Source organism: Cygnus atratus, chromosome Z (genome assembly GCF_013377495.2).
Source record: "Cygnus atratus isolate AKBS03 ecotype Queensland, Australia chromosome Z, CAtr_DNAZoo_HiC_assembly, whole genome shotgun sequence".
Lineage (NCBI taxonomy): Eukaryota > Metazoa > Chordata > Aves > Anseriformes > Anatidae > Cygnus > Cygnus atratus.
In genome coordinates, this window is record NC_066396.1 from 80,258,020 (window position 1) to 80,285,761 (window position 27,742).

Here is a 27,742-nt window from a genome sequence, read left to right on the forward strand (position 1 = left end):
GCAAAAAGGATAAAATCAGTAGAATTGCTTTCTAAATTATGTTTCAATATATTAATAGAAGTGAGAAGCAGAGTCAAGCCAATTATAGAGGGTAAAGTAAGGTAAATCTATACATTCAGCTTGACATTATATCTGACTAATCAAAATGATGGAAATTATCAAATACTAGCAAGATAAACACTTAGTGTACTAGCACCACAGTTGTTCGTATTCTAGCATTTTAGTTTTATTGATGATTATTAGTACTGAATGCTGGTTATAGAAGCCTTGAGACTCTACGGTAAATTACTTGAAACACTAGCTGTATTTATTTTTAAAGTAAATTTAGCCTATTGAAAAATATCTCTTGTGCAAAACTGGGGATTAGGTTCTCCATAAATATTATATTTGAGTAAATAAGTTTCCATAATGCCAAAATTTTGCAATATTATTTGCAATATGATAATTCAGCTTCACTTCATAAAGAAAACCTGGCAGCATGGCAAAGTTCTGAACAACTGGTGTCTTAATGTTTAATGATAAATGCAGTTCAATATTTCAAATCCAATTTCAATTCCAAGCTATAAACCAATTAAAACAGATACAGTGGTGTATTTATGTTGATAGAATTATTGCTTTTTGGCTTGGCCCACAGCAATAGGAAACCCTTATGGAAAACGAACAAACAAACAAACAAAAAATCATATAGTTTTTGCTTTTAAGTGTGATTTTATGTCATGAACAAAAGTGACTACTGACACTACAGGTTTTAAAAATTTGAGGAAAGAATACTTAAAAATTATAATTTGTTGTTATGCCTAGATTGATTTTTATGATATTATAAAAACCTTGAAGTCTAATGACAACATAATCACTTCTTAAGAAATGACCTGGAAATATGAAGAAATTAATAGAACAAATGAAAATAATTAATATACTAGTAGTAACTTAGTATCAATTTCTTAAAAAAGAAAGCTACAGAAGATTACTGCTAAATTGTGGGCACATGTATGAAGAATGATAATAGTAGCAGTAAATAATTTTATGGAGAGCTTCTCACACTTATGAATCTCCAGTTTCAACAAAACATCCATCCATTTGTTTACATCGAATGTAAACAGCATCGGCTTTTCACTGATTTTGTTTTAAGATGCCAATTGTTGAATTTTATCTTTCTGAAAACAGGAAAGCACTTTCTCTAGTTTATGACCATATTTTAACTAGCAGAGATAATGTTGATAATGTGATGGCTACTCAGCCATTTCATCTGAAGCAGTGATAATAATTAAATAACCAATCCTGTTGGTTCTATTTAGCCATAGCATCAGTAAGGGAGACTTTATTTTATAAATACAACATGTCAATAGTATTGTATGTTGATTTTAGAATGTGTTAGGTTACTCAAATTCTTTTTAAAATTCATATTCAGACAATAAAATACAAGATGTTCAGACTATTGTCTTATCATTTATTAATTATAAGACTATTGTCTTATAATTTATTAATTATAAGATTTTTATAAAGTAGTGTCATTTTTATATGCTAGAGGTAAAAATAAAAACACTGAAAAGATGTAGAAAAATAATTTTTATCTATGAATTCAAAAGAACGTTCTTCTGCAAATAACGTCATATTATAATAGTTCATACAATATAGTACTAAAAGCCTGAATCCTGTAAGAACTTGCAGATGTGCTTAACCATGTATATTACTCACTGAAGTCAAAGCAAATACAGAGGGGACCCAAAGACTGATACACATTCATCTTTGTAGAGTCAAGGCCTCGAGTAATAAATTCCTAGGTATACATGTTTCTAAACTTAAAAAGAACTGGGCGTGAAGTTTCTGGTTGTTTCCAAAAGTACTTTTTCTTTGATAGTCTTCCATATGTTGTTTACAGATATATACATATATGCACTTATAAAAAGTTATCATCTTTTCAATCACTTATGAGAGTGATTGAGTCATCCTGGAGATACATTATGATGCTCAAAACCAGTATTTTTGCTACTCACCTGTCTGTTACGTTCATCCATAATCCTTGTAATCTGAATCTTTTTTCTCCCCATAGTCCCCGTTTTTTTTTCTCTCCTTCTTCCTTAAAATTACGTATTTTTCCCTTCTCTTTTCTTCCTCTTTCCCGTTTCCTCAAAACAAGCCTCCTTCTTCAGCACTTGCACTACTCAGTTCACAGTCCCCTGCATCCGTTCCTGCTAAACACAGAAAGGAAATCAAATATTACTACCAAATTGATAACTGGATGAAAGTTATTACATGGAGCCAACCACACATCCTAGTTATAATTTAGTGTACAAGAAATTATAGTAAATTTGTACTGCTTCTAGAAAGAAACTTAGAGTCATAATAATATCAGTCAAAGTTTTTTTTTTCTTTTTTTCCCCCTGCTTATGGACAAACCCACCAATATATCAAGAAATGAAGAAAAGGACTGAAATACACACTGACAAAACTTTAACAGAATTAAGTATCTCTAGTTTTAAATATCACTTACTGCAGTAATATGAAAAATTACCTAAATCAGAGACTTAATGAACCTTTCTGTACCTACGTATGCTAAGTAGGCCAGCTAATTCATTTCTGAAAGGAAAACAATCTTGTGTTTTGACAGCAGAGGTGATAATGTCCCTCATTATGCAAATAGGATGGCCTTTTATTAAAGTGCTATTTAGTATATGAGAGATGTCAGCTAGTTTAAATCCAACTTTTTTAAATTGTATTCTTTAAGAATGTAGATTACCGCAAGTATTACTCAAGATACTAGAAGAAAATGTTGGTGTGTTTTCCCTCATTTCATTTCAACATAAATTCCAAAGGGCTCTGACAAATGATTTATAAGCAGCAAATATGTTCATCTTTCCTTATAAAAATTCTTGCACCAGAAGCTATGCAGCACAGAATAATAGGGACAGATGATAAATTAAGAATGTTTTGAAAAATACTTTCACAGTTTTAGTACGGAACGTGTATTAGCTCCCCAAAGTTTACAATACTGATTCTGTCGCAAAAGTGAAGACTGTTAGATATGATAAAAACACATGATGCAGTAAGCATTCCCTGCTTCACAAAATGTCATAAATCACAAAATTAATTTCTATCATGTCCAAAATATTTTAGCATTACAAGGCTAGATAAAAATGAAGAAAATACAGAAGTGATGTTCAGTATAGTTCTGAAGTAAAAAGGCTTTTTTCTTTTTTTTTTCCACCTTTGTTTGACTTATTTTTACATTTACATATTCTGAACAGAAGAGCACAGAGTTCCTTTTAATACAAAAGAGGAAAATATCTTAACAAGATTATTTAAAATGATTTTTTTGTGCTTTTATATTTGTTCCATTGTGTATTAAAAGTATTACCTTGGAAAGGGAAATATAGTGAACTAAAAATTCTGGTTGGTAAAAATAAGGCTGGTGTTTCCTTATTTATAAGTTCATAGTCTTGCAGCCAACCTGATAAATTCTCTCAATATGTTACGTAACACTAAGCTGATGTCCTGGCCATTTAATCCATTATTTGGCTCAGATTCAAAGTTACCAAGGTAGAAATGCTAGACCTCACTCAATCTTCAATTCTCTCTTGCTTTTCTTTGCATACATTAAACTTTAAATTGCTCAACGTTCTATCACTCTAAGAAGAAAAATAAGTTAACAAGTAACCAGTCAGTCTGAGTTTTCTAGCTATCCACTATGATATAAACAATTTGCTGGGCAAAACAAACCTTCATGTGTAACACTTGCTGCTTTTCTTTACATCAATTCCTTTTTATATTTATATTTTATATTTAAGCATATTTACACATGCCTAAACCTTTACCATAATGCAGAATGGGGCATATAACACGGACAACTTTATATTGCCAATTTTATAAGAAGTACATGCTGCAAACACTTTTTGCCACATTTTAACTTTTTGAAAAGAGTTGAACTTTTCACTGCTTAAAAAGACATAATGGAACTATTTACAACAAAAAAATAAAAGTCCAAAACTTTGGAAAAAAATAAATTGATCACATGTATTTCTAAAACTTTTTTTTCTAAACAAAACTTGGAGACGGTCTTATCTGATACTCGGTGTTGACAAACAAAACCAGCCTATTTTTAGAAACAGTTTTAAATTTGCTTGGACTGGGTTTCTTTCCTGTTTTTCCTCAAGTCTTACCTCTGATACAAAGAGCAAGTTAGAATGGTGTTTCCCATGCACATGCAGGACCCAATGGAGCCTAACAGGCTTTCTCTGTAACGGTAAGCCAATACGCTAATCCACAGCAAATGCATATGGAACAATTTCCTCTACTTTCATTCAGCTGAAGCCAGCGGCACTATCGGCTTACAGCGCTACGCCTGCCTTAGCTCTTATTCACTTCAAGGTGGAAGGTCACGGTGGACAGATTAGAGCAGTGGTGACAGGGTTAGTAAGGATGAGAGCTGCTTTGCAGATCAAGATGCCGATGCTGAGTGAGTTCAGAGAAAATCACTGAATGCTGAGAAAATCGACCAGGAAGGACAAATTTTAGTGAAGGAGCAATATGTTGAGTCCTTCCCACACATTTATCAGTTCCACATTTAAGACCAGTCTTCAAACAACAAAAACATTTATAGAGGGTTTAAAGTCCGAACAATAACAATTCCTACGATCTACACAACATTGTCTTAAAATAATTCATAAACAGTTGAATGGTTGAATTTTGTTCTTTGCCTGAAATAATCCACTAACTACACTAACTTTATCTTAAGTGGAAAAGCGGATGTGCAGGTAGACAAAGATGTAGGAGCAAGGATGTCCTTGTTATTAAATATTATCATACAGCCTGAGAGAAACTGAATGAGAAAACAGAATGTGTTAGATCATATATATCCGACATACAGTTTGCAAGGAAACATGCTTCTACTTCAACAGGCAGCAGGTTATGTTTTCTTACACTGATGAAAAAAAATCTCTCTTCATTTGCTTTTTGCTTACTAGTCTAATTTCAAATGAAAGGTATTCAGTTTGTCTGGCAAATATATTTCCTTTTTTTTTTCTTTTTTTTCTTTTTTTTTTTTTAAGGAAAAAAACAACAAACCATAACTTCTGCTATTTATACTGCTACTAGAAACAATCTGAGAATGCTGTAGTTTTCTGTATCTCTGTCCTCCTCTTTATAAACATATATATGTACCAACACATATTGCCTTACATGCTATGCTTAATATGTGTTTGCCTATAGTTCTAATTGTGTCTTCAGCACATACATTTGCACATGTGCATACATAAAGCAGATAGCTGGACTGATTCCAAATCAATTGGATTCAGATGAGTGAATCTAGACATCTGATTCAAGGGTTATAACCTTCAAAAGCTGGTGACTTCCGAGTCTAACAGAATGCAAAGAACTCTCGAGACCAACAAATCCCCATGGCTGTTTTAGGACTTCACCAATGCTCCTAACACTTTCTGAAAGTTCCTGCAGGATTAAGCACTATCAACTATTCAGTTTCCATTAACTGATAAATTATACTTCCCTAACATAAATAAAGCACACTAGCTAGAAAAGTTGAAGGTCCTACATGGCTCAATAGTACTTGCAAGCTTTCATTATCCAAGAGAATCTAAAAAGGAACTTAAAATAATTCCAGAAGCTTTGTTGAAGTAACTGTCCACATAAAAGAAACCTTCCAACTTAATGACATGGTTACATGAAGCAGTTTGTATTTAAAGAAACACATAGTTAGATGCTATGGTGCTACAGTCTTCAGCATTTTTTCTTTTTGCAAACCCAAACATGGAAAAAAAATAAATCAGACTGCTTACAAAAAGAGGAACTTCATTTTTGGCGGGCTTCTGTTCGCTATATGATTTGGCAGAGGCAGTGATAGCAGACAGAAGATTGATCTGAGACTTGAGAAGGGTGAAAAAGACTAATGGACAAATGCAGCAGACCATTTGACTGCTCCTGTCTCTCTTTGCGAACGCTTGTGCACAGACATACACATGCGCGCGCGCACACATACACACCCACTATCCCTTCTCTGCAACACAGAAGAATCTTGATAGAATGGCAGGAAACACGCACAGAGCGGGCAGGGAAGGATATGATGTCAGCAACCACGAACAATAAAAGGTGTAAAGGTGCTTCCTTCCCTAAACTGTTCCAGAAGTGCAAAATGGGAACCAAAACTCTCCACTTCCTTCTCCGAGCAGAACTGTCTGAATCTGCTTTGCTGCAACACCCCAGACAGAGTTCTTTGAATAAGGCACACCAGGGGCAATAAGGAGTATCAAAACAGGAGAGTCATGGTATTTAATTTATAAACAAGAAGGTGGCCAGAGAACAGCTAAGTTGAAAGGTGTGGGGGCTTAGTATTTTCATGGTTGCTTTACAAAAGAAACAAACTCGTCATAAGGATTTACCTGTTCCATTATGCAGCTTTCGTTCTGAATGGGTTAGTTTAAAACTAAAGAACCAAACCAAATCTTTTTTATTTTCATGATGTAAGGAAGCAAACAAAAAAAAAATGCTGTCCCCGTTCTCTTTCCAATCTTACTTAAGACAAAAGTCACTTCAAAGTCTAAGAAAGCTTTGTGTACAAGCCCTTCTGTTTATTCAAAAGAGTTTTGAATCAGATTATAAATAAAAATCTAGATGCACCATGAATACATCAGCTATTTGCCTGATGAAAAATTAGCTGCAAAAAATGCAACATAACTGTGAAAACACACAGCAGGGAATACATACTCAAATGAAATAGTCACTGAAATGTTATCTGTAAAAGCCTTAGTTTTTTTAGACCCATATGCAAATAAAGGCTGCCACACAGTAAAGAAACAACTGGGCATACTGCATCAAGTAAAGTCACTGCTCATTTTGGGTCTGTCACCTTCAGCCAGATAAAGTTGCAATAAATACAGAAAAGAGTGAAAGTAATGTTCATCTCTCATGTTATCCTACTGAGATTAGCTGACATTACATCCAAGATAGAAGTAGTCCTTCACATTTAATGTGGTTTGGTTGCAGAGACATTACAGAGGACACAGTTTGGCCCATTAACAGAAATGTTATGATAAAATTATATATGTCATCACCACAGTAATACATCAGTAAAGCAGAAATGGCACAATCTATGGTATGGTTATCCAGGCAGAAAGCCATGCAACAAATGAATCTGAGTCATCTTAAGGTTTCAAACATCTGTCCACAACATTCTGATTTAGAAATTAAACGTAACCTACATTTATGTGTTTTAATCTTATGGCCAGACTGCCACATTAAAAGATGCGGAAGAGAGTTCATTTTAGTCTACTAAATTTAACTCTCGAGAGATCATGCATTTTGCTACAGGAAGTATAATGGCCATAATGGATGTAACATAATAGATGAAATACTATTGACTACTCAGGACAGAGTATGTCAAACTGAAAAAGACCATAGATAGAGAAAATATTTGTAATTTTTAAGTACCAATGCTCATTCATCTTCTCATTTATGTAATCTAAAACAAAAAGGAACTTTGGAAAACAAACACTGCCTACCCCCTAATTTATGGGGCAAGTTTAATTTACAACAGAGAACAAATCAAGGGCAATGAAGTTCTGCATCAATCCAGGAGTAAAAAGTTCATAAACTTGCAAACAGCAAAATCAATCTCTGCATTTAAGTTATTAATTGAAAGTTTTACAGAAAAGTTGAATGATTTGATATGAATGCATATTTCATTAATTTTGCTACTGATTTTGAAATCATCTGCTGAATTTTTAAGATTCTTTCTCTAACAGATAATTCCCGTATTTATGTATTTATTTATTTATGTTTAAATGATAGTAGAATGTGTTTATTTTTAAGTCTTGTCTTCAGGAGATATATCTCCCTCTCTCTTTTTTTTTTTCCCCATTGACATTTGTATTCATTTATAATTTGATTTTATTCCCATTATACTGAGAATTTAGTAATGAATTTCAGAAAATTCTTCTTTTTCAAATGATTTGTTGTCTTGTAACTGATACCATTAGTTAGTTGTATGGCTAAGAGGAATAGACATGAGAATATCTGGCATTTTCAGATTTTTTAAATTTGGAGTTAAATGAATACTTTGTCTCCCTTGAATCTGACAGCTGTGGGCACTCTAGCCTACAACTCAAATACTGTATCAAGTTATCTCATAGAGCAAGAACGTATGCAATATGGGTGGAAGAGTTTCAGTTGCTATAGTTTTGTGAAGTTCCCCTGAAAAGTTTGTCTGGGCAAACTCAGCATCATTGCCAAAATAGCTGAGAGGATGATACTCCCTAGCAGTGGTCCTACCTCACCATGCCACAGACGCTGCTTCTGAAAGGACTGGTATCTGGACTCTGAAAGTGGAGTCTGCAGCTGCCTATGAGTTTCAGCTGATCCACACCTAAGTCAGAAGGAGAGGAGTGACTCCAGCCCACCTTCCAGAGATTGTAATGAGAGTTGTCCGTCAGGTACAGAGGATGGTTTTCTGAATGGTGCACACATACTATACCAGCTCTGGATATGCTGATAAAGATTCACGGAAGGAGGGCCAAAGGCCTTCCGAAGGACTGTGGAATTTGCTACAGATGGTGAGTCATTCCTTGCAGCAGTGCACTGAAAGAGGAAACAAACACTGGTAATCTAGATGAAAACTGATTGCCTGCAGCCCAATAAAAAGAGATATGTGCCTGCTATGCTTGACAAAGAAAGAAAGACTTGGCTAGTTTACAACATTTTTTTTTTCTTCTTAAGGAATAGATGAAGAGGAACATTTGATTTGTAAAGCAAAGAACATAGACAGTAATGCATACTTTAAGGAAAGCAATTAAGTGAAATGCTAGAATTATAAAAGAAAACATATTCATGAAAAGTTGATTTTAAATCTACAGTGACTTGCAGGTGATATTTCAGTGTCTACCCACCACACAATTGGAAAGAAAAACAAGTATTCTGAAGGAAAAGTTTACAGGTTCATGATTAGGTTCATGACAAATCTTTGGGCAGCTAGACAGACGTAATGAGAGTCTGACCAATAAAAATGGAATAGGATCCTTGAAGTGCTTGGGAGACTGGCTCAAGCTTATCGAATCAAACAAGCTAATAATACAAGGGAATAAAGGATTGAAAGCTGAATCACTTAAATTGGTCTCAAATGGAGACAGTGACTAGGAAAGTGAACCTGTCTGAAAATGAAGCAGGGAAATTGGACTGTTGGAATTTCAGCTGGAAGTCTGAATAGTTTTGAACTAATAATTTGATTGGGTAGCATTATAGCTAATAGATGAATACCAGATAGATAGATAAATAGATAAATACCAGGGAAAGTGTTTTACCAATTCAGTCCTCCATAGAACTGTCTGGAGGAGTAGACGAAGCATTTCAGTGGTCAACAGGGTAAGATTTAGCACCTTTTGCAGATTTGCCTTGGAACTACTTTGGTCTTGATTTAGCTACACTTAAAGAAGATATTTATGTTTACAGTTTGGGAGTAAAGGGTTTTGGAGGGTGTTGGCTTATTACAAGAAAAGTCTAAGATCTCTAGAGCTAAGTCATTGTATCACCTGTAAGTAATCTCTAGCTGTGGTTAAGATCTAGATTTACAGACTTGTTACCATTGCTTGTATGTGAGGAAGTCTGTGGTAAGGAACATAAATCCCCACAATGGCTTTTAAGAAACAGGGGACAATTCCAGGTATTTCTTGAAAAAAATATGTACTGTAATTTTGATTCTAAACCTGGGTACAAGTACCTGGAAATGCTGATACAGATGGCACAAAACTTTAGAGACACCTCCATCAAAAAAAGTAAGGTCTGATTTCCTGAATTATTCCTTGTTATCAGAAAAGATGTTTGAGTACTTTATAATTTGCTGAATTGCAGAAATGCAGGTAAACTTGGTGCATGCACTTAGACAAAAGAGCTGGAGACGGCTGTCTGAGCTGTGATCAATGATCAGTACTGAAGCAACAGAGAGAATATATGGAGAAGACAACAAAACAAAACTGGGTAAAACAAGTGGACTTGTTCAGACTACACAGACCTTCTTCATCCAACATGCTCCAAAGGAATTTCAATCCTCCCTTTCTCACTCAAAGGGCACGGCAATTTGTAACAAAAGCTGAGTTCTGCTATTCTAAGTTTGTGCTGCACCACCACTTCATCTCTGTGAGGAGGAACAAAGATTATGGTTGTAGAAACCCAATAATCATTTAGAAAAGTGGTATCTTACACGTTTGCTAATTAAAAATTTCATTTTTAGAGAAAACAAGATTTTATAAACAGGAATTCTGTGACATGATTAAATAGGACAGCACAATAAGAAACAAAAGTCTTTTTAAAGTACTAAGCAAGCAAATGAGTGAGCACTGTATTTGGTTGAAGGACTACACTGAAAATTAGGAAGGATCATATAGAATAGAGACAAAAAACAGAATGAAACTATCTTTAAGCTGGGAACATAAGTGCATAACTGAAAAACAAAACCCAAGATATGAATAAGTTCCTAATTAAAACAAAATATGTGGGCCTCTGCCAGACAACAGATTCTATAGAAACATTTTGAAGGGGTTGATAAAAAGGAACACTCTCCAACTTGAGCAAAGAAAGTGACGAAAATTATCAAGGTACAGCTTGGATTCAAGTAAAACTGTTTTCGGTTAGTGATGGGGAATACCTTGACAGAAAAACTGTATAGATATGCTATGGTTGTATAACTTATTTTTTCTGACTGCAAAGTGTTGCTCATGGTGTTGCTGTTTTAAGTGTTGTTTAAGTAATGGTTGGAAGATGCAAGAAGACAGAGTGGGTAGGCTTACCGCTGGTAAGCATAACTTCTCTGATCTTATAGACCTGGATACTTCAATAAAAGGCAACAAATAAAATATGTTCAGTATTGTTTTATGGAGTCTTGATTTGTGACCATGAAAGAGAAGCTGAAAATTGAGATATATTGGAAGACAGCTCAGTTATAGAAAATACAAGAAGAGAACCATTAGGTAAAACTAAAACAGAAACAGGTTTGGAGATATCGATGATGAAGAGGGGAGCTCATACTGTGAGCTGCACATTAATACCTGATAATGCACATTAATTCTCAAGTCTTGCTAAATTTAGAGATATAAAAAAAATCCTTGTAAAGAAACAGTATCAAGGAATTGTTTTAGTCCCTTGCAAGTTTCCCTGTCCTAATGGAAGCAACCTGTAACTGTGAATTTGGATAGCTATTCAGGCCCAGAAGGGGCAGTATCTTTTACTGATATCCCCTAACGTGGGTGCAGGCTGCACAGTTCAGCTTCCTGACAGGGAACTGAAGCAATCAAATGTGAAGGACTTCAAGTAGGTGTCTGAAAGCCACAGATGATCCTCAAATTCTGACCAAACCTTGTAAATATCTAGTGTTTTTGTTTCTTTTATTTTTGCAAAAATGTACTCTGTTGTAACCAGTCATCCACAGCCATCACTGACATGTCAAAATGGACTGCTTCTCAGGTAGAAATTTTAAATCCAGACAATGACTCAGATTTTTGTGGATCTATCCCTTTATACTAATGCAAATATAAGGACAGATCCATCATTAGCAGTGGAAAAGTTTGACAAGCTTTGCAGGCAGAGGTAATATCTGTTAATTGATTATATTGAGTAACATAGTTGGAAAAAATAAATCATCTTTAGGCTGTACAAGTTCTTTAGATCCTAAGGGTACCCAAAAGCTCACCTTTATTTCCAGCTGTATTATCTCTGCCTACAAACATTCTCCTATTTCCGATGTTACACCATCCCAGCTACACCTATATTACCACAGATTTTTTCTACAAAATAGACCTAAGCACATAACTTTAAAAAATAATTATTTTTATTAGTTTTCTAAAGCAACCTAGGATACTTCACCCTGGAAATCCATTTCTTAGACAGGAATGATCATACACAAAGATGTCCTACTTCTCTCTTTTGTGTATCCATTTCTAGAAACACACTCTTTTCCTGTTAATTCCCGACCTTCCCAGAATTGTGAAGAATTAAATATAGTTCTAAAATGTAAAATAGACTGCACAATATGGTGGAAACCTCCTGAACCACTAACTTTTCATACATTCTGTGTAAATGTTAATATGATAAATATAAGCATTAAAAACTCTAACACTCTCTGGACTCAATTGCTTGCCCAGAGACAGCTGCAGCCTTGAACCAAAAAAAAAAAAAAAAAAAAAAAAAAAAAAAAAGCAAGGGAAAGAAGGAAATATATCAATCTTCCCAATGACCATGCCAGCTGAAAAGTCTACATTAGTGCTTCCAATCCCACTCAGACAATTTTTTTTTTTCCCAAGGACAACAGGAGATGAAGTGTATGTCAGGTACATAATAAGGCTAATAAAAAATATGAACACACCTGTATTTCACTGAATGAGAGTGAGGAACTGTCTCTGTCTGTGAAATATACATCTTTTTCTAATGACAAAGCTCCTAAATTAGGATGGGTTGCTGCTTTTAAATACACGAAATACATACAATTTAAGCAGAAACAACTGAAATCAGAATACACCTGTTCTTTAAAAAAAAGAAAAAAAAAACGAAAAAAGAAAAGTACAGCAGCAGCAGTATAGCAAAACAGCAGTTACATTGTCATTATGAAAATCTGATACCTCTTATGAGTCACGTGATAAGAGATGCATGCATATTGGCCGGTGTCTGCTGCATTGAATTTTGCATGTTTAGGATGAGATGTATGTTAGAAAAATGGAAGGTTCTGACCACCAAGAAATGATATACACTAGCTGTGCCTGCTATTGCTAGCACCCATCATTCATCTACTGCGGCTACTTGCTTTCTACCTCCTGGCTGTATCTTGACAAGAAGTATCTCTCTACACTGGAAGATCCAGACTGGATTCCCACCAGTTTTGAACCAGAAAAGATGCAAAAGCAGACTGTACTATAGGAAATGACAACATGGAGTTTGCTATGAGGGAGATATCAGAAAAAAAGATGCCTTGAGACAAGAAATGAGCAAGGTACCTGAAAAAAAAAAACGGAGTTATGTTATCTGTTAAGGAAGGAATTTTCTGTTGTTCTGGCTTAATGGAATATTTTTTTTTTCCTTGGTCGTCGAGAAAGGGAAAGCAATACATGTGTTTGTGTTAACAATATTAAGAGAGAAAGACAGAGAATGGTGGAACAGAAGATACATGTCACACTGCAGAGTTTGATATGATAAAGAGCTAAAAAAGCTCCAGTTTAGATACTGAAGATACGCCTTGAACCAGTTACAAAGGCGTAAATAGCCCCTTCTAGTTTATGGTGCTATTCAACCACATTACAGTTCACCTTCAGTTTTTGAAAATTGTATTAGGTAAGTAATTTGTGCTGTCCACATGAAGATCTGTTCTAATTTTTCACAGAATTGGAGCCTAACGGTTCTCACATCAAGACCCGTAGAAGCAAATTCTCTACTGAAATAGAAGGTGTTTACCACAAAGATACACCTAACACTGTACAAGTGCAAAAGCCACATGTGAACATCACACCCTGCCTTCCAAACCCCAGCTGTAACCGCTCCATTAGCACATACAGCTGGATTTATTTATTTCTTACACAAGCAAAACACATTATATTTGGTAGTAGCCAATACAAAAAGTAAACATCTTTGTCAGATATTAGTAGAAAATACATATATAAAACACGTTTAATTTGCAGAGGGAAATACAGTGCAATTTGCTTGACAGTCTCTTCTGTTTTGAATGAACCTTTTTTTTCTAAACAAATCATTGACGGACAACATTGCTTGTATTATTGTTGTCCTATGAGCATGCTGAAGAACAAAACAAAACCTTAATCAATAAACACAAAGATACATTAACTAAATCTTTTTGTGGCCTTGAATATACATTACATTTTCTCAGAAGTGACATTCTTTGAGCTCTATTGATATGCAAGGTGATTTTTGACAAAAATATTCTTAGAAACAGAAAGCTAAGGCTAAATTATCATGCAGCATAGCACAAAGAATTGAATCTAAGATTGAGATACAAACACAGCTGAGATGTGCTCTTCTTCCTGCCAAAAATATTTCATGTCACCTTCATTTTTGACTCAGTTTTTCTCTTGGAAACCTGGGGATAAGAAACCTGGGGATTTGTTCATGTAAAGGTTCTGAAAAGTAAGGTGAATATTTATTAAAAGATAATGAAATTCTGAGTGCTTTTAGTAAACACTGTAATTTTCATTTAAAATAGTTAGTAAGCAAACTGATAGAGAAAATCATTTAGCATATTTTAAAATTATGAAAGTAAAGGGCAAGATTGTGACCACAAAAATATTAATATCCATATTTAAAATCATTGATTTCAGAAAGTTATAATTATCCTATATATCTAAAACATTTACATACACAAGTTGTTCTAGCACTATAACCTTTTATGCTAATGCATATCTTCTTAAAATAAAGATATTTGACAGTACTGTCATATAAGGTCCAATATGGTACACAGCAGATTCATCAATTTCCTGTTTCTTACCCTCTTTATCTTACAGCATCCTAATCAACCTAATTAAAGCTTCATTCATTTGAAACCTCAGATGACAATTTGTTTAACTCTATCCCACTGTGGTCTTTTTATAAAGAGAATTAAATTTGATCTTCTGACAGCAATTATTAAATGATCCCAACTGGCCCCAATTAAGACACATGGCTCACAGGCCTCAAAATCCAATAAAGTGCCAAGCCCTCTCTTTCACTTGTACATCTTCCTTTACCTTGCTTTATTTTTCTGAAAGCCAATTAGGCTTATCTTATCAAGTGGAACTGAATGCTATTGTGTAGACTAATTCAAGACACAATGCATCAACTTACTTTTACAGTCATACTGAAGTAAGGAAAACATGCCCCAAATCATCTTTTTGAAACCCCTCCCTGATTCAATTCATCTAGCTTTTAAGGAAGAGAAATACTTTAATGCCTTTCATCATGTGCACATGACCTATATATACTTACTTTTAAAGCACTGCCTACAATAAGCAGTGATTAGAGAAATATATTAAATGTCCTTGCTATGAGTTTTACATTGCTTACAATTCTTCTTATAGAAATAAGTCTCTTCTACAAGCGTTTCCATTGGGTTATCATCTTCTCATTTCGGAAACCTGGAAGAAATGTGACACTAACTTCTGAGGTTAACCTTTTTTTACCTTTAATTTCTGCTCTAATTTTTTCACGTTTTTTCAGTAGTATGCTGTGAAAAACAGTTCCCATGATTTCACATAAAGGCAGGTAGCCCCAGGATTTGGAACTCATTGATTGTGTGATACTCCAGGGATATAGCTGAATTAAAACCAGCCTCATGAGACTGAAGTAGCTTCCATACACATCTGGCTTTTCTTATTCTAAACCCTAACACCTGCCTGGAAATTTAACCCCTGTCTTTTCTCTGAAGAACAAACGGGACAGATTTATCTACTGCCATTTGGTTTAGGTCAAAGCTGAGCTGTATGATGTTCTGCTAAATTAATTGCAATGTAATTGATATTGTTTGACACAGTTTTTGAAAAGATGATGCTCCATCCATTTTATGACCAGACTGCTTTCTCTGTACTAAAATATCTTAGATTTTGTATTTCTGTAGATTCACCCTGAGCACAGCTTTGAGTAATAACTTATTAAAAAACAGCACACATTTCCTATCTCAATATTTCTAATGAATTGCTATATAAGATAAGATCATGGGCACAGACTTCATCAAGGGAGTACATAAAAGGTAAAAAAAAAAAAAGCTCAAAGCAATACCGTTTCAATTATGGTAAATGTTTTTTTCTATATTTCTTTAATTTACACTCTGTACAAATGCATTCACAACATTCCTTAAACTCAAGGAAGACTGAAACGTACTAAATTTCAATGCAATATTTCCTTTATTTGCAGGAAGATGTGCAACTTTATGTAAAACATAATTAGACATGTTTCCTGTCGAGCTAGGAAGCACACTTGTCTTTGTAAAAAATTAAAAAATTTAAGCGATGCTAACCACTATTCAAAAAGCAAAATAAATTTATTGCTAAATAACTGCATTTTTTTTTAATGAAATTAAAAAAAAATATTGACTTAGGAGAGCAGGACTCATATTTACTCCCACAAATGCTACGTGACATCACTAAATATGAACAGCAACAAGCACTAAGAGTTGATGCAGAATTTCTAATGGAGCATTGAAATTTCTGAAAAGTAAAAAAAATTTGAGTACACTGTTTCACATTTTTTTTCTCATTGTATTCTAATAATCCCATACAAGATGTTAATTTTAGATCATTCTTTTGCTAAAAACAGCAAACCCTGAAACAGATTTAGTGCAAAGAGCTGAAAATATCCTGTGGAAAAAAATCTGTACAGAAATCAGATCAACCCAAATCCTGCCATTACTCAGCACTGCAGTGACGTGCAGATGTTTGTAGTGGTTTAAAGAGCCAGGGGGGGCTGGAAACTCTACGTACTCAACTCCAACATGATTGCAATTGAACCTCATCAAAGTAAGAGCTCATAATTTGTCACAGAAAACAGGCAATTAACATATGTTAGAAAAAGGCTCCCATAAAGATAATATATGATTAAAGATCCAATGCAGCTGTCACAAATAAAAATTTTGCATTTTAAAAAGAAATATCAGCCTGGGTTTTTGAATTTTTGTTTACACTGATAATGGTTACCACATATATGTATATATATATAAACTATAGGAAAAAAAAAACAACAACAACACAAAGCAAACCAAAACAAACCAAAAAACAAAACAACCAAAAACCGATTAACCCTAATTATAGTATTTCCTCCAGGTTTGGACTTGCAACTTAGGGGGATCCGGGAACTAAGGCAGTATTTACTGTTCTGACTGTTGTGCTGTGAATAGCTAAGACCCTTTCCAAAACACAACAGTTGTTTTGTTTTAGTGCTATTTTAGAAGACAGACCTTCATTGTGAGTGAGGTGGCCTTCATTGATGCACTTTGTTGTCAAGACATTCCTCTGAAAACACAGTAGATCCTTATTGCTACAAAAAATACAGTACTGTTAAACTGTGTATGATAGCCCCAGGGCCAGCACTGTGATCCTGGCCATTCAAATGCACAGCCACAAGTAAATCTGGACTGCAGCCAGTTCCATTATTTCACATTTACATTGGTGAACATCAGATAGAATGTAGCCTGAAACCATCTTTTAAATAAATACTTTGATTAAATAGTTTTCAGGTATATGTGCATGGAAAATGAAGCCTGTTGCTTCATCAACGTAGAATCCTGACTGTGACGCTGACTGCGATGCTGACTGCTACTATTCTGAACAATAATTTTTATTCCTTGTGTTTTGCACAGCAATATTTTAATTACTGAAACTGCATAATTAGGATGCTATTTCTTATAAGCATTATCCGTTTTTCCTGCTATCATTTGGGGTTCTATGTGGGAGTCAGCAAACTCTGAAATTACTTGAATGGTATTTTATTTTGTATGTCTGAGTGTGTGTGTCCTTGTCTTTACATCATGTTGTAAAAGGAAGTGCTTCCTCTTTTCTGTTTGAAAGAGACCCAAGAAAAACAAAGTTTTGAAACTCAGTGGTCTGACTGGATATTAATCTGTATATATTTTAATATTGCTTTAATTCCTGTTCAGTCAAATATAAAAGTAGGGACAAATTTTAATCAATGCTAACAAATAATAATAGAATGGAAAAAAAATCATAAGTGATGATGATTTTTAAGAGATTTTTTGCATCTTTAAATTCCTGCAATGTTTCAGAAATGCTGTTTCCATTAAATTAAAGACCAAGACTAAAAGCACTGCATGTTTCTGATTCATTTACATGGTGCAAAATATCCTAATATCCTTTAATATTCTTTATTACATTATATTAACATGAAAAATATTCATTGTGAATCACTGTACTGTTTTAACAAAACACGGTGAATAATGTTAAGGTTATGCTGCCTTTCTTTTCCTCAAGAGTGTGTTCATTGATTCCCAAGCAATCAGTAAAACTTTTGATTAAGATCTCAGAAATAGCTGAAAATCCCAAAGCTTCTCTGCTATTGAAACTTCCCATGTCTTTGACTGTCCCCAACTAATGACAGTAAACTATGCAGCCTCAAGCTAAAGAGATTAATTTCCATTCTGCAATGAATAGATAAAAAGAGTGGACAAAATCCATTTTACTATCAACTACATTCTTATGTCTATTCAAGGAAATACAATTTTGGCCCTATAGAACAAGGATGGAAATAATAAAATTCAAGGTGCAAATCAAGTTGTACTTCATAAAAGATATAATAAATAAGAATTACACAAGAACTATATTCTGTTTGTATTCACTTTTTTTTTTTTTTTTTTTTTTTTTTTTAATAACAAGACTACACGTTATGGAGAAGCCAGCTTCAAAGTTAGTATTTATTTCTGATTATAAAGCTGCTTTACAAAACCACTGCCAACAGTAACAACAGAATAATAAAAATAATAAAAAACAAGTTCTTCATGGTTAGGAAATATTGTGTCAGTGATTTCCTATTCTGTAAATCTAAATTTCCTCTCTTCATAGGTAAAATCAGATAATTTTAGAAGTAAGTTAATGACAAGTGTCAATCCAGTGCTATTAAGCAATGCATATTTCAAGCAAAATTACGAAATTGATGTGCTGTTTACTTAGCAGGATACCTCCAGGTATGAAATCTCCATTTTCTTTAAATTTAGATTTAACAAATTGTGCATGATGAAATATTTCCAAAAATTACTTCCAAAATATACATTCTTCTATCTATCTATCTATCTCATGTTGCAGAATATTAAGTGAAAACCATCCAAGGCAGTAACGGCTTCTACTAACTGGAATTATTGAAGGCATGTCACAACGTAATTCAAAATGTATTTTTTTTTTTGCAGTTATTTAAAAAATCTAATTGTAGAGCTTGGAAACAGAGTTCCAGAAAACAGCACCATAATTTCTGATTCTTTTGGTGCAAATATAAGTTTGCAGCATTTGTTCTGTCTATTTTAATATTAACAGCAAGACTTTGGATGATGAAAAAAAAAATGAGGGTATTGTACTAAATGTCCAAAACCACTCTGGTTTCCAAGCTGCAGACTATATAAACTCTTACCCACACAGCTCTACAGCATTATCTTGTTGAAATAAAGGAAAAATATATTGATGTGTCTCAGCCTGTCTGATGAGTCCAGTGCTTGGCTCTGGAGAGGAGAGATGATGAGTTACTAGAAGGCTCTAAATCCTCATAGGCTACAACAATGTGGTAGAGTAATAAAATATCATAAAAATGAAGCATAAAACCTTCAAAGTACTTCTCACAATTAAAAAAAGATTCTGTACAGTCACGTTAATAGTGTTAATAGTGTTATATACTGACACTTTTGCAGTTAGTGTATATAAGCTATAGATGAGCACTGAGGAACTGAAGGCTTCATTTTGCAGTTTTACAGAACCCATTGAAAATATTCAAGTATAAATTAGGAACTTTAACTGCAACTATACTTTTCTCTGTTAAAATTTCTAAGTTACTGAAAACTAAAAGGGATACTTTCAAGTCATTTTAATCATCCAGCATTTCCCACATCAGCTCATGGATTTACTTTTCAACACCAGCAGCTTGAGACAAGAACAATCTGATTTATAGCCCATGCTAGGAGCTTGCTGTTCAGTTGTCATTTTTTTCTTGGCTCCAGTAGATGGAAGCAACTCTCTTGCTGCGTTTTAAGTTTAGTGTGGTTTGGGGGCTGTTTTTTAGGCCAAAATCTTTATTTTTATATTTATTTTGTTGTCTGTTGCTCCTTTGATGTTGGATTCCCAGATAATTTGTTCCAGTTCCCAGAGCAGTTTCTTCAGATGAGAGCCATGCATTAGTAAGTCTGTAACTCCTGCTGAAACCTCTTGCAGGGATCAACAGAGACTGTTCCAAATCCACACCAGCTTGTTTCTGGAAACCTCACTGCTGCTTAGCTCTGCAGAAATAGCCATTGACAAAGAGACATCTAAGAAATTGCCTGGGGTCTCAATTCAGGTGTATATGGACTGGTACTTGGCAATCTTACAGTACAACACCTTGCCAGATAAAACAAACAAACAAACAAACAAACAAAAAAAAAACACAAAAAAACATGAGATCCTGCATTCTTTTCCTATTTCAGTTAAGCCACAGCATCACTCACTTCCCTTCACCGGTGACGAAATGTGCTGACCAAGACACTCAGCATGGTGCCCAGGGTAGGCAGGTGTTAGGCTCTAGGACCACAGGCCACCCTGCTCAGCCTGGCGGGTCTGACAAGAAGCAGAAGAGCAGCAAGAGCAGCGGTCTGATACTACCTGGAACAGACTGTAAAGGTTTGTCCAAAATGGAGCAGGCTTTGTACCTGCCATGGACAAAACATATTCTGCGTCAAGATAGATTTGCATACAGGAGAGTAATAATATTTGCCCTTATTTTCTCAGCCCATAAGTCAGCGTCATGCTCTTCTGCCACCTAAGAAGGTGAGATTAGACGTTCATCTTTTTAAAGACCTGTCACCCTCAATTAAACACGTGTCAACTGCTCTTAACCTCTGTGACATACGGTCACCCCGGTTAATGAAAAGACACTTTTTTCCTGAGTCCCTGAAGTCAAACCAGTGTGTGCTGTGATCCTGTTGATTCTCAGAAGCTAATCAATGTCAAGCTGGGTCAGATTTACGTACCACACGTTCTTTAGGATAGGGACAGTTTCTCCCCACAAGCTTCTATAGTACAGAAAAGTAACAGGTAAAGAGCCTTCACTCATAACTAGAACATCCAGATATTACTGTATTCTTTCACATATTTAACTGTACCTGACAGAAGAACTCCACACATGTACAGGTAATGTATGAATTGAGACATTTTTCAACCAATGTTGTTTTGAAGGCTAACAGAAATGAGAGTGTTCCCAGTTAGCTGCAAAACCAACATCCTGATCACTGTGAACATTAAAGATGAGGGACACTTTCTCAGGGATTGTTGTAATAGGAAAAGGAGTAATAGTTTTAAACTGAAAGAAGGTAGATTTAGATTAGATTTTAGGAGGAAATTCTTCCCTCAGAGGGCGGTGAGGCCCAGGCCCAGGCTGCCCAGAGGAGCTGTGGCTGCCCCATCCCTGGCAGTGCCCAAGGCCAGGCCGGATGGGGCTGGGGGCAGCCTGGGCTACTGGGAGGTGTCCCTGCCCATGGCAGGGGGTGGCACTGGGTGGGCTTTAAGGTCCTTCCAACCCAAAACATTCTCTGATTCTATGAGTTTATGACAATCTTTATAAAAGGAATTATTTCTAATGTCTTGGCCAAATTCCATCTTGGATCATTATTCAGCTCACATAAATTATAATGCAGTTGAACAAGGCATTTTTTGCTTTTTGATTTAGACATATTTGGAGATGTTTTGTCCTGTAACAAGTGTCAGTATTTCACTTTGGCTTTGCTTTCAGATTCAGGTAAACTATATATGTCTCTTGCTTATATTTTGCCTTCAATGGTTGTATTGAGGCCTGTTTTGTACTACACAATTAGAAAGCATTTTTATTAATAGGATTTTTTTTCATGTCTGAAGTGAGCAAAGTTTTCTTTCTTACTGCCTTTTCACAAAAAGTAATGCATAAAGAAGAAAATACATACAAGAACCTCCTTAATGAAGATTAATCAGCATATGAACATTTTACACATATACATATACCTATATTTATTTATTTATATCTAATTAATATCTACATTTCCTCTTCTCAAAAGTAATTCATTGCAATATGGAGCTTTTGGAAATACTGTTTTATAGATGACTATAACAATGCCATGAAAGAAAACCATGAATTAAACCTAAAAGAATGACAATACTTAAAATTCTTGAGTACTGTCTGAATACACCTAACTTAATTGTTAATCTTAATAATCATTTGGTTTATGTGGACACAGCTAACAGATAAGAGAAAGAACAGCTTCATTTCATTCAGGTCAGCTCTTATCACAACATCAGAAACAAAGGTTCCTGTAAAAGCTGTTACAGCCAAAATTCTTCTTTGTATTAGTTAACACAGAGAGTGATACAGATCAAACCAGTGGGCATAATTCAGTTATAAACTGGCCAAGAGGTAAATCATGATATTATCCCTGGAGTGCAGAGATCATTCTTCATATAATTTGTTATTTATTTATTTTTAAATGGTCAAATTTTCCTTTTTGAAACTGGTGTTAGTACTCAGTGTTTTTAAGAGCCTCTTTCTAACTGTTTTAGAGTTCTTATAGAAAACAGATATCTTATGAACAATAGTCTTAGTGGCAGCATTTTCAGTCAGACCTGTGGGGAATTTGATAGACTTTTAGTGCAGTAGCCTTTTTGGTCTAATTTTTAATATGGTTATGGTAATGATTACATTTTATGGCAAACATGTCACTTATTTCTTAGCAAACTGATGCACCAGTTTCATGTCAAGCTGGAGATGTCAAATCTCACTATTTCTTAGAAAATGTTTAAAATCGGCAAATTCCAATGACAGGAAGGAGGGGTCTAATTGCATGACTGGTAAATAGGGCCACTGAGATGTACCAGAAAATATATGTATATGTATTTTCCAGATCTATTTCTCAGAAACAGGTATTCTCAGTCTCCGTAAAAACAGATTCATATTAATATTAGAATGCATTAACATGAGACACACACTGAGGACGTGAAAGCCCGTGCTATGCTGCTGACTTGGCATCATGAAAAAGACTACACAGAAAAGTTATCCACACCAAAAAAATGTTATGGAGGCAGGAAAGAACAAGACTTTTTCTTCTCAATCATATTTAAAGTTTGACACAGTCAGTCTAAGAAGGTTTCTGTATTGCATAACATTTTTTTACACTACCCATTTATAACATCTTTATAGGTGAAATCCAATTTCTCTATACTCTTTTTGAGATGGAGAGATGAAACAGGGAACAGATATGTCTGCTAAATAAAAAACTCTCTGTTATCAAATTTTCCTTCAAGAACTGCTCAGAAGACAAGTTTTCATGTTGTGATCACTGATCAACAGCAATGAAGCTATTTACCAGGAGACAGGTATGTGCTATTATATGATAGAGTTGGATGCACTTTTAAAAATTGATACTAACAAGTACTGTTTAGTAACACTGTTCTGTCATGTACAATACAGCTATTCTTGGTGTAGAGATTTTTTATTTTTATTTTTTATTTTTGCCAGTGATGCTGGATGAGGTATTCTCTATTTTACAGGCTGAAATATTTATGAAAACTAGATTTTCTTCAAATTCTACTGTCTGAAAAATGTTTAGGAGAAATTTTCTTCTACATATGCGTGGCTTCTCACTGAAGTTCTGTGGGTATGAAATCTGCTTGCCTACTCTTCAAGTCATGTTGTAATTTCCAAAACATAAACCAGTTGTTGCATATTACACACATAATGAAATAAATCAGATCTGAAGTACAATTGAAGTCTTCTAAAGAAAAGGTTCAATGAAAGAAGTGCATGTAATAATGGCTTTTAGCCTTGATAAATTTGGGTTTTAACATTAAGAATAAAAATATAAATATAAACAAACAAACAAAACCAAACAGAATTATCTGATCCTTTTTATTATGTGTCAGAATAAGGAAACCTATATGAGGGAACACAAGTGACATGGGAGTGGGCAGAAAGCATCAGAAACTAAGTTTAAATCAGGGGAATAATAACCATCATTAACTCTGAACAATTCCTAAATTTTTGACAAGCGATGCTTTAGCCTAAGTCAGGCTGAAGAATAATTCTTTACAAGGCAGTATCTATAATGTACTGAACAACTCTGAATTAATCTGACAAGATATCAGAAGCTTCTTCTGTGTTTAAATGTCTGTCACAAAAACATACAAGACTGCCAACTTTGGGTGTGGTCAAATTGTTTCCAATCGGACTGAAAGGGTAGAAAGTCCTCAAACGTGCCTTATGTTAATTCTGAGTCAGACACAATAATCAGAAATAGTAACTTCCAGTGGGTGTAGAAGTTGAAATTAACTGAGACTAATTTGAGGAAAAATTATAGCACATGCACTGATTTAGTTTCTATTGAACCATATTAAAACAAGAAAACACAAACCTTCAAATTTTAACAGACATTTTACTGTGTTACTTTTCTCTGGTTGATCAGATTAAACTGTCTTTCAAAAAGATTAAAAAGAAAAGAAGCAGTTAAGTAAGATAAAGGTGGTGATGCAGCACAAGTTTGAATTTCTTAGTACTCTGTTTAGAACAGCTCCAAGGGCAAATGCTCTTTCCAAGGCTGTATTGTATCTCAATCTATTTGTCAAATGCCAATGGTGACTTGGAGTAAGTTGTTTAATGTTTGCTATTAGTAATAGGAGACTTTAAAAATCTGAAATTATAGCCTACAATTAAAAAATAAATAAAAAAGAAAACGCACACTTTCCAAGGTACAGTCTACAAGCTTCACTTGTATAAATTCATTTATCATTAAATTTATAAAGGACACCTTATATTCAATTTTGTTGTTAAATTGCATAGGATGACACGGTTTTATTTTTACTTAAATTAAAAGGAGTTTTTCCCCCAATTTTGATCATATTTCAACTCAAATGCATGGCATTTTCCACCTGACAGGGTAAAAATCATTCTGGAATATTGAAAGACTGAAAATTAGGCATAAGGAGGGTATAACAGGGGCCTATTCTCACTGAAAGAAAAGCAGATTGTGAAAAATAGGATGCAATATCCTTGGTACATTAAGATTATTAAAAAGTATTCTTTTCAATAAGAATTATAAACTTAAATCCTTTTAAAAGGATAGGATGAATATTAATATAAACTGTCACATTGTTTTTGATCAACTGCATAGTTTTTTAGTTTTTACTGCTGAAATTGGGTCCACTGTCATGACTGTGGGGTTTATATACACACAGTAGTCTTACTTATCATGTACATTATGAAACCAAGAAGTGCGAAGGGTTAATATATGCATAGCATAGAAATGGTGGCTAATCTCAGCAATATTGTGCACCTGTTACTCTTTTTAATTTTTTCCCTGTTCGGGGAATAATGATCAGTAACAATAAGCAATTTATTTCTACACTCCTCTTCTGCCAGTTACATAATAACGAAAAAAATATCCTAGTTTGCATTTGAAGAATGACAGTGATTCCCTGTAACTGAAAATTTGGTAAATCTGTAATATAATGCTTTGTCCTTGCACTCTTCAGTAAATCTAAGATGGTTTTTAAAGATCTGTGCTGAAACAGAGCACTTCAGAAAACACATTCTACAACTTCTGTTCACTTTTAGTCCTGTTGCTTACCAATGATTCAACCTGAGATGACAAAGCAGGGTCCCTCGATTCGATTATAGCTGAAATCTCTGTTCTGACTTTTTTCATTCATATACATATATCTTATTTCCCTTTTGCCGTCCATAATAGTTAAATGCTTTAGTTACATTAGTTACAAGAAATGGAATGGAATAGAAAAACACTTTCAAGGTGCAATAATTTCACAGATTTCATGTATGTTTTTAAGAAAAACTGCAATGTAAGTGAATGTTATATGCAATATCCTAAGGAGATAATTCTTCATTAGAACACACAGATATTTAAGTAACAGAGAACTGACCAAGTAACTGACTTGGTTGGTTGAGTGACTTATCTATTGTCCTCTGTCTCAGTACCTGAACACTTGTTAATGCCCTTGACATCACTCCTTTTACCTCTACTTTGTCTGAAGTCATGTATCTCCTTTGATGATAGAGCAAATTTTATCATTTTAGTTCTTATGTCAATAGACTGGAAATATGTTCCCCCTCTTCAGCCCCATAAATTTACATGTAATATTTCACTTTTAGGTCACTAAACAACACCACATGAACTTGTCAAAATTAACAACAGAAAAAGATTCCAGAAGTTACCTTGACTTACGCATTCCATCAAGTCTCAGGGTACTACAAAAAGGACTGAGAGAGATCAAACAAGATCGAATTGCAGATCCTGGGCAGTGCCTTGTTTAAATACATTTGTTCAAGATAAGAAGGAAGAGGAAAAAGAAAATATGCATTCTCTTGTTAAAGCATGTAAATGTAAAAGCATTTTTTTTTTGGTGTCAAATATATTAGAGAAATTGTTCAAGAACAGTTCATCCTTACACAATGATTACTTGTGCAAATGTGAAGTTCAGGGTCAGCCTAGGTTATCAGACATGGACTGTAAGTGCCAGACGGGCAAGCTAAGCTGCCTTCATTCTCCTTTCTGAACTGCAAAACAGCCACTTTCTAATCACAGACAGAAAAACAAGTGAGCAAAAAACTTTTTCCCTTAATTTAGATAGAAATGTTGCATTCTGACACACTTCTTTTTTAGTTGTATAAATTCAGACTTATGTAGGGCATAAATCCCTCAAGAACAGTGTCCTAAGCATCCAATCAAGAGGGAAAATCATATAAAATAATGTAATTCTTTAAGGATAATTTTGAATCATCTCACTGTGAGGATATTTCTCGTATGTATTTGCAAACAGCTCTGAAGCACGTTATCTATTATTTAATGTAGCAATTTTATGATTTTGATTTACAGCAGTGCTTTGGAAAAACAGCCTGAAACAGAATAATGCATTATTTAGTAATGCTTTGTGATGCTTTGTAAAATGTGCTGCATATCTCTATCTGTAATTGATCAATATCCTTACTGTGAGCATTAGGCATAGCATGACGAAGAACAAGTAGTATGTTATATTGGTTATTCAGTCCCTAAACTGTAACAGAGCTATTTCTGTACATTGAATAAAAATAGATTAACACATCTCTTTTACAGTTTTGTATCTAGGGAGAATAAATCATGAAGCCAAAGAACATAGGTATTCAATGATGCCACAATAAAATTTGCTCATAGGAACCATTGCTCTTGAAAACCACCACATTCTGCCGGGACTGTGTTTAAAGGCCTCATGATTAAGACTAAGTTACCCTAAAGACTATCCACTAATGAGGATTTGTAAAATCCCAAAGTAATAATGTGCAATACTTTCAGATTGTTTCAAGAATTACCTGGGCTAAAAAAGTTCCTTAGTATTCTCACTGACTGTAATCCATTAGAAAACTACTAAAAATAACAGGACCAAAAAACCCACTTGTTAAAAAAATCATCTATTTAGCTGACCTAGCAGAACAAGGAGGTTGCATTGAAGTTAAATTTAGAAAGATCTAAATATAATGAAGTTAGCTTCAGGTACGCATGTCAACTTCCTCCTTTTTTTTTTTTTTTTTTTTCCGGAGATAACTGATTTGCAAAATTTGACTTTAAAAAAACATGGCTTTTTTCCTTTCTCTCAAGAATAGCTTGTACTTTGTAATAATATATACAGTTTAGAAAATGTTCTGAATTCTTATCATTTTAATCAGACTATTTATGTAACTTGCATCCATGGGATACTTTAAAATTCAAAGGATTTCAAATAATTTATAAGCACACATCCAATCATACAAAAGCTGAAGGGGGGCGGAGTGGAGAGCATTTTACTTGGTGAAAGTAATTGTGACATCGGTACAACTTCCAAAAATAGTAAACTTGAACAAATGTGTAAGTCTCTACAGTATTATGGCTTGTCGCCCCAAACCCACAAGCATGAACATATATGCCTAATTTGAAACACTTGAATAGTTCACTGAAGGATGCAGAACTGTTCATGTACCTAAAATTAAGTACACATGTAACGGTTAATATGAATGAAATCACAGAAGTTGTTACTGCATCCCAATGAGC

General features: G+C 34.4%; 1 protein-coding gene across 23 annotated transcripts in view; it reads right to left on the minus strand.

Annotated features, from left to right (window-relative positions):
* Window positions 1–27,742, minus strand: part of MEF2C (myocyte enhancer factor 2C) — a 131,611-nt gene that overhangs the window by 77,318 nt on the left and 26,551 nt on the right. For 18 of the 23 annotated variants that reach the window (XM_035563234.2, XM_035563233.2, XM_035563227.2 and 15 more), the window contains one exon: window positions 1,995–2,192. In XM_035563234.2, coding sequence (XP_035419127.1) covers window positions 1,995–2,048 — 54 coding nt within the window. In that variant the 5' untranslated portion in view covers window positions 2,049–2,192. Of the gene's footprint in view, window positions 1–1,994; window positions 2,193–13,995; window positions 14,115–14,955; window positions 15,105–19,095; window positions 19,184–27,742 lie in introns of all 23 variants that reach the window. The other 5 variants (XM_035563226.2, XM_035563240.2, XM_035563231.2 and 2 more) reach the window with 2 other exon arrangements.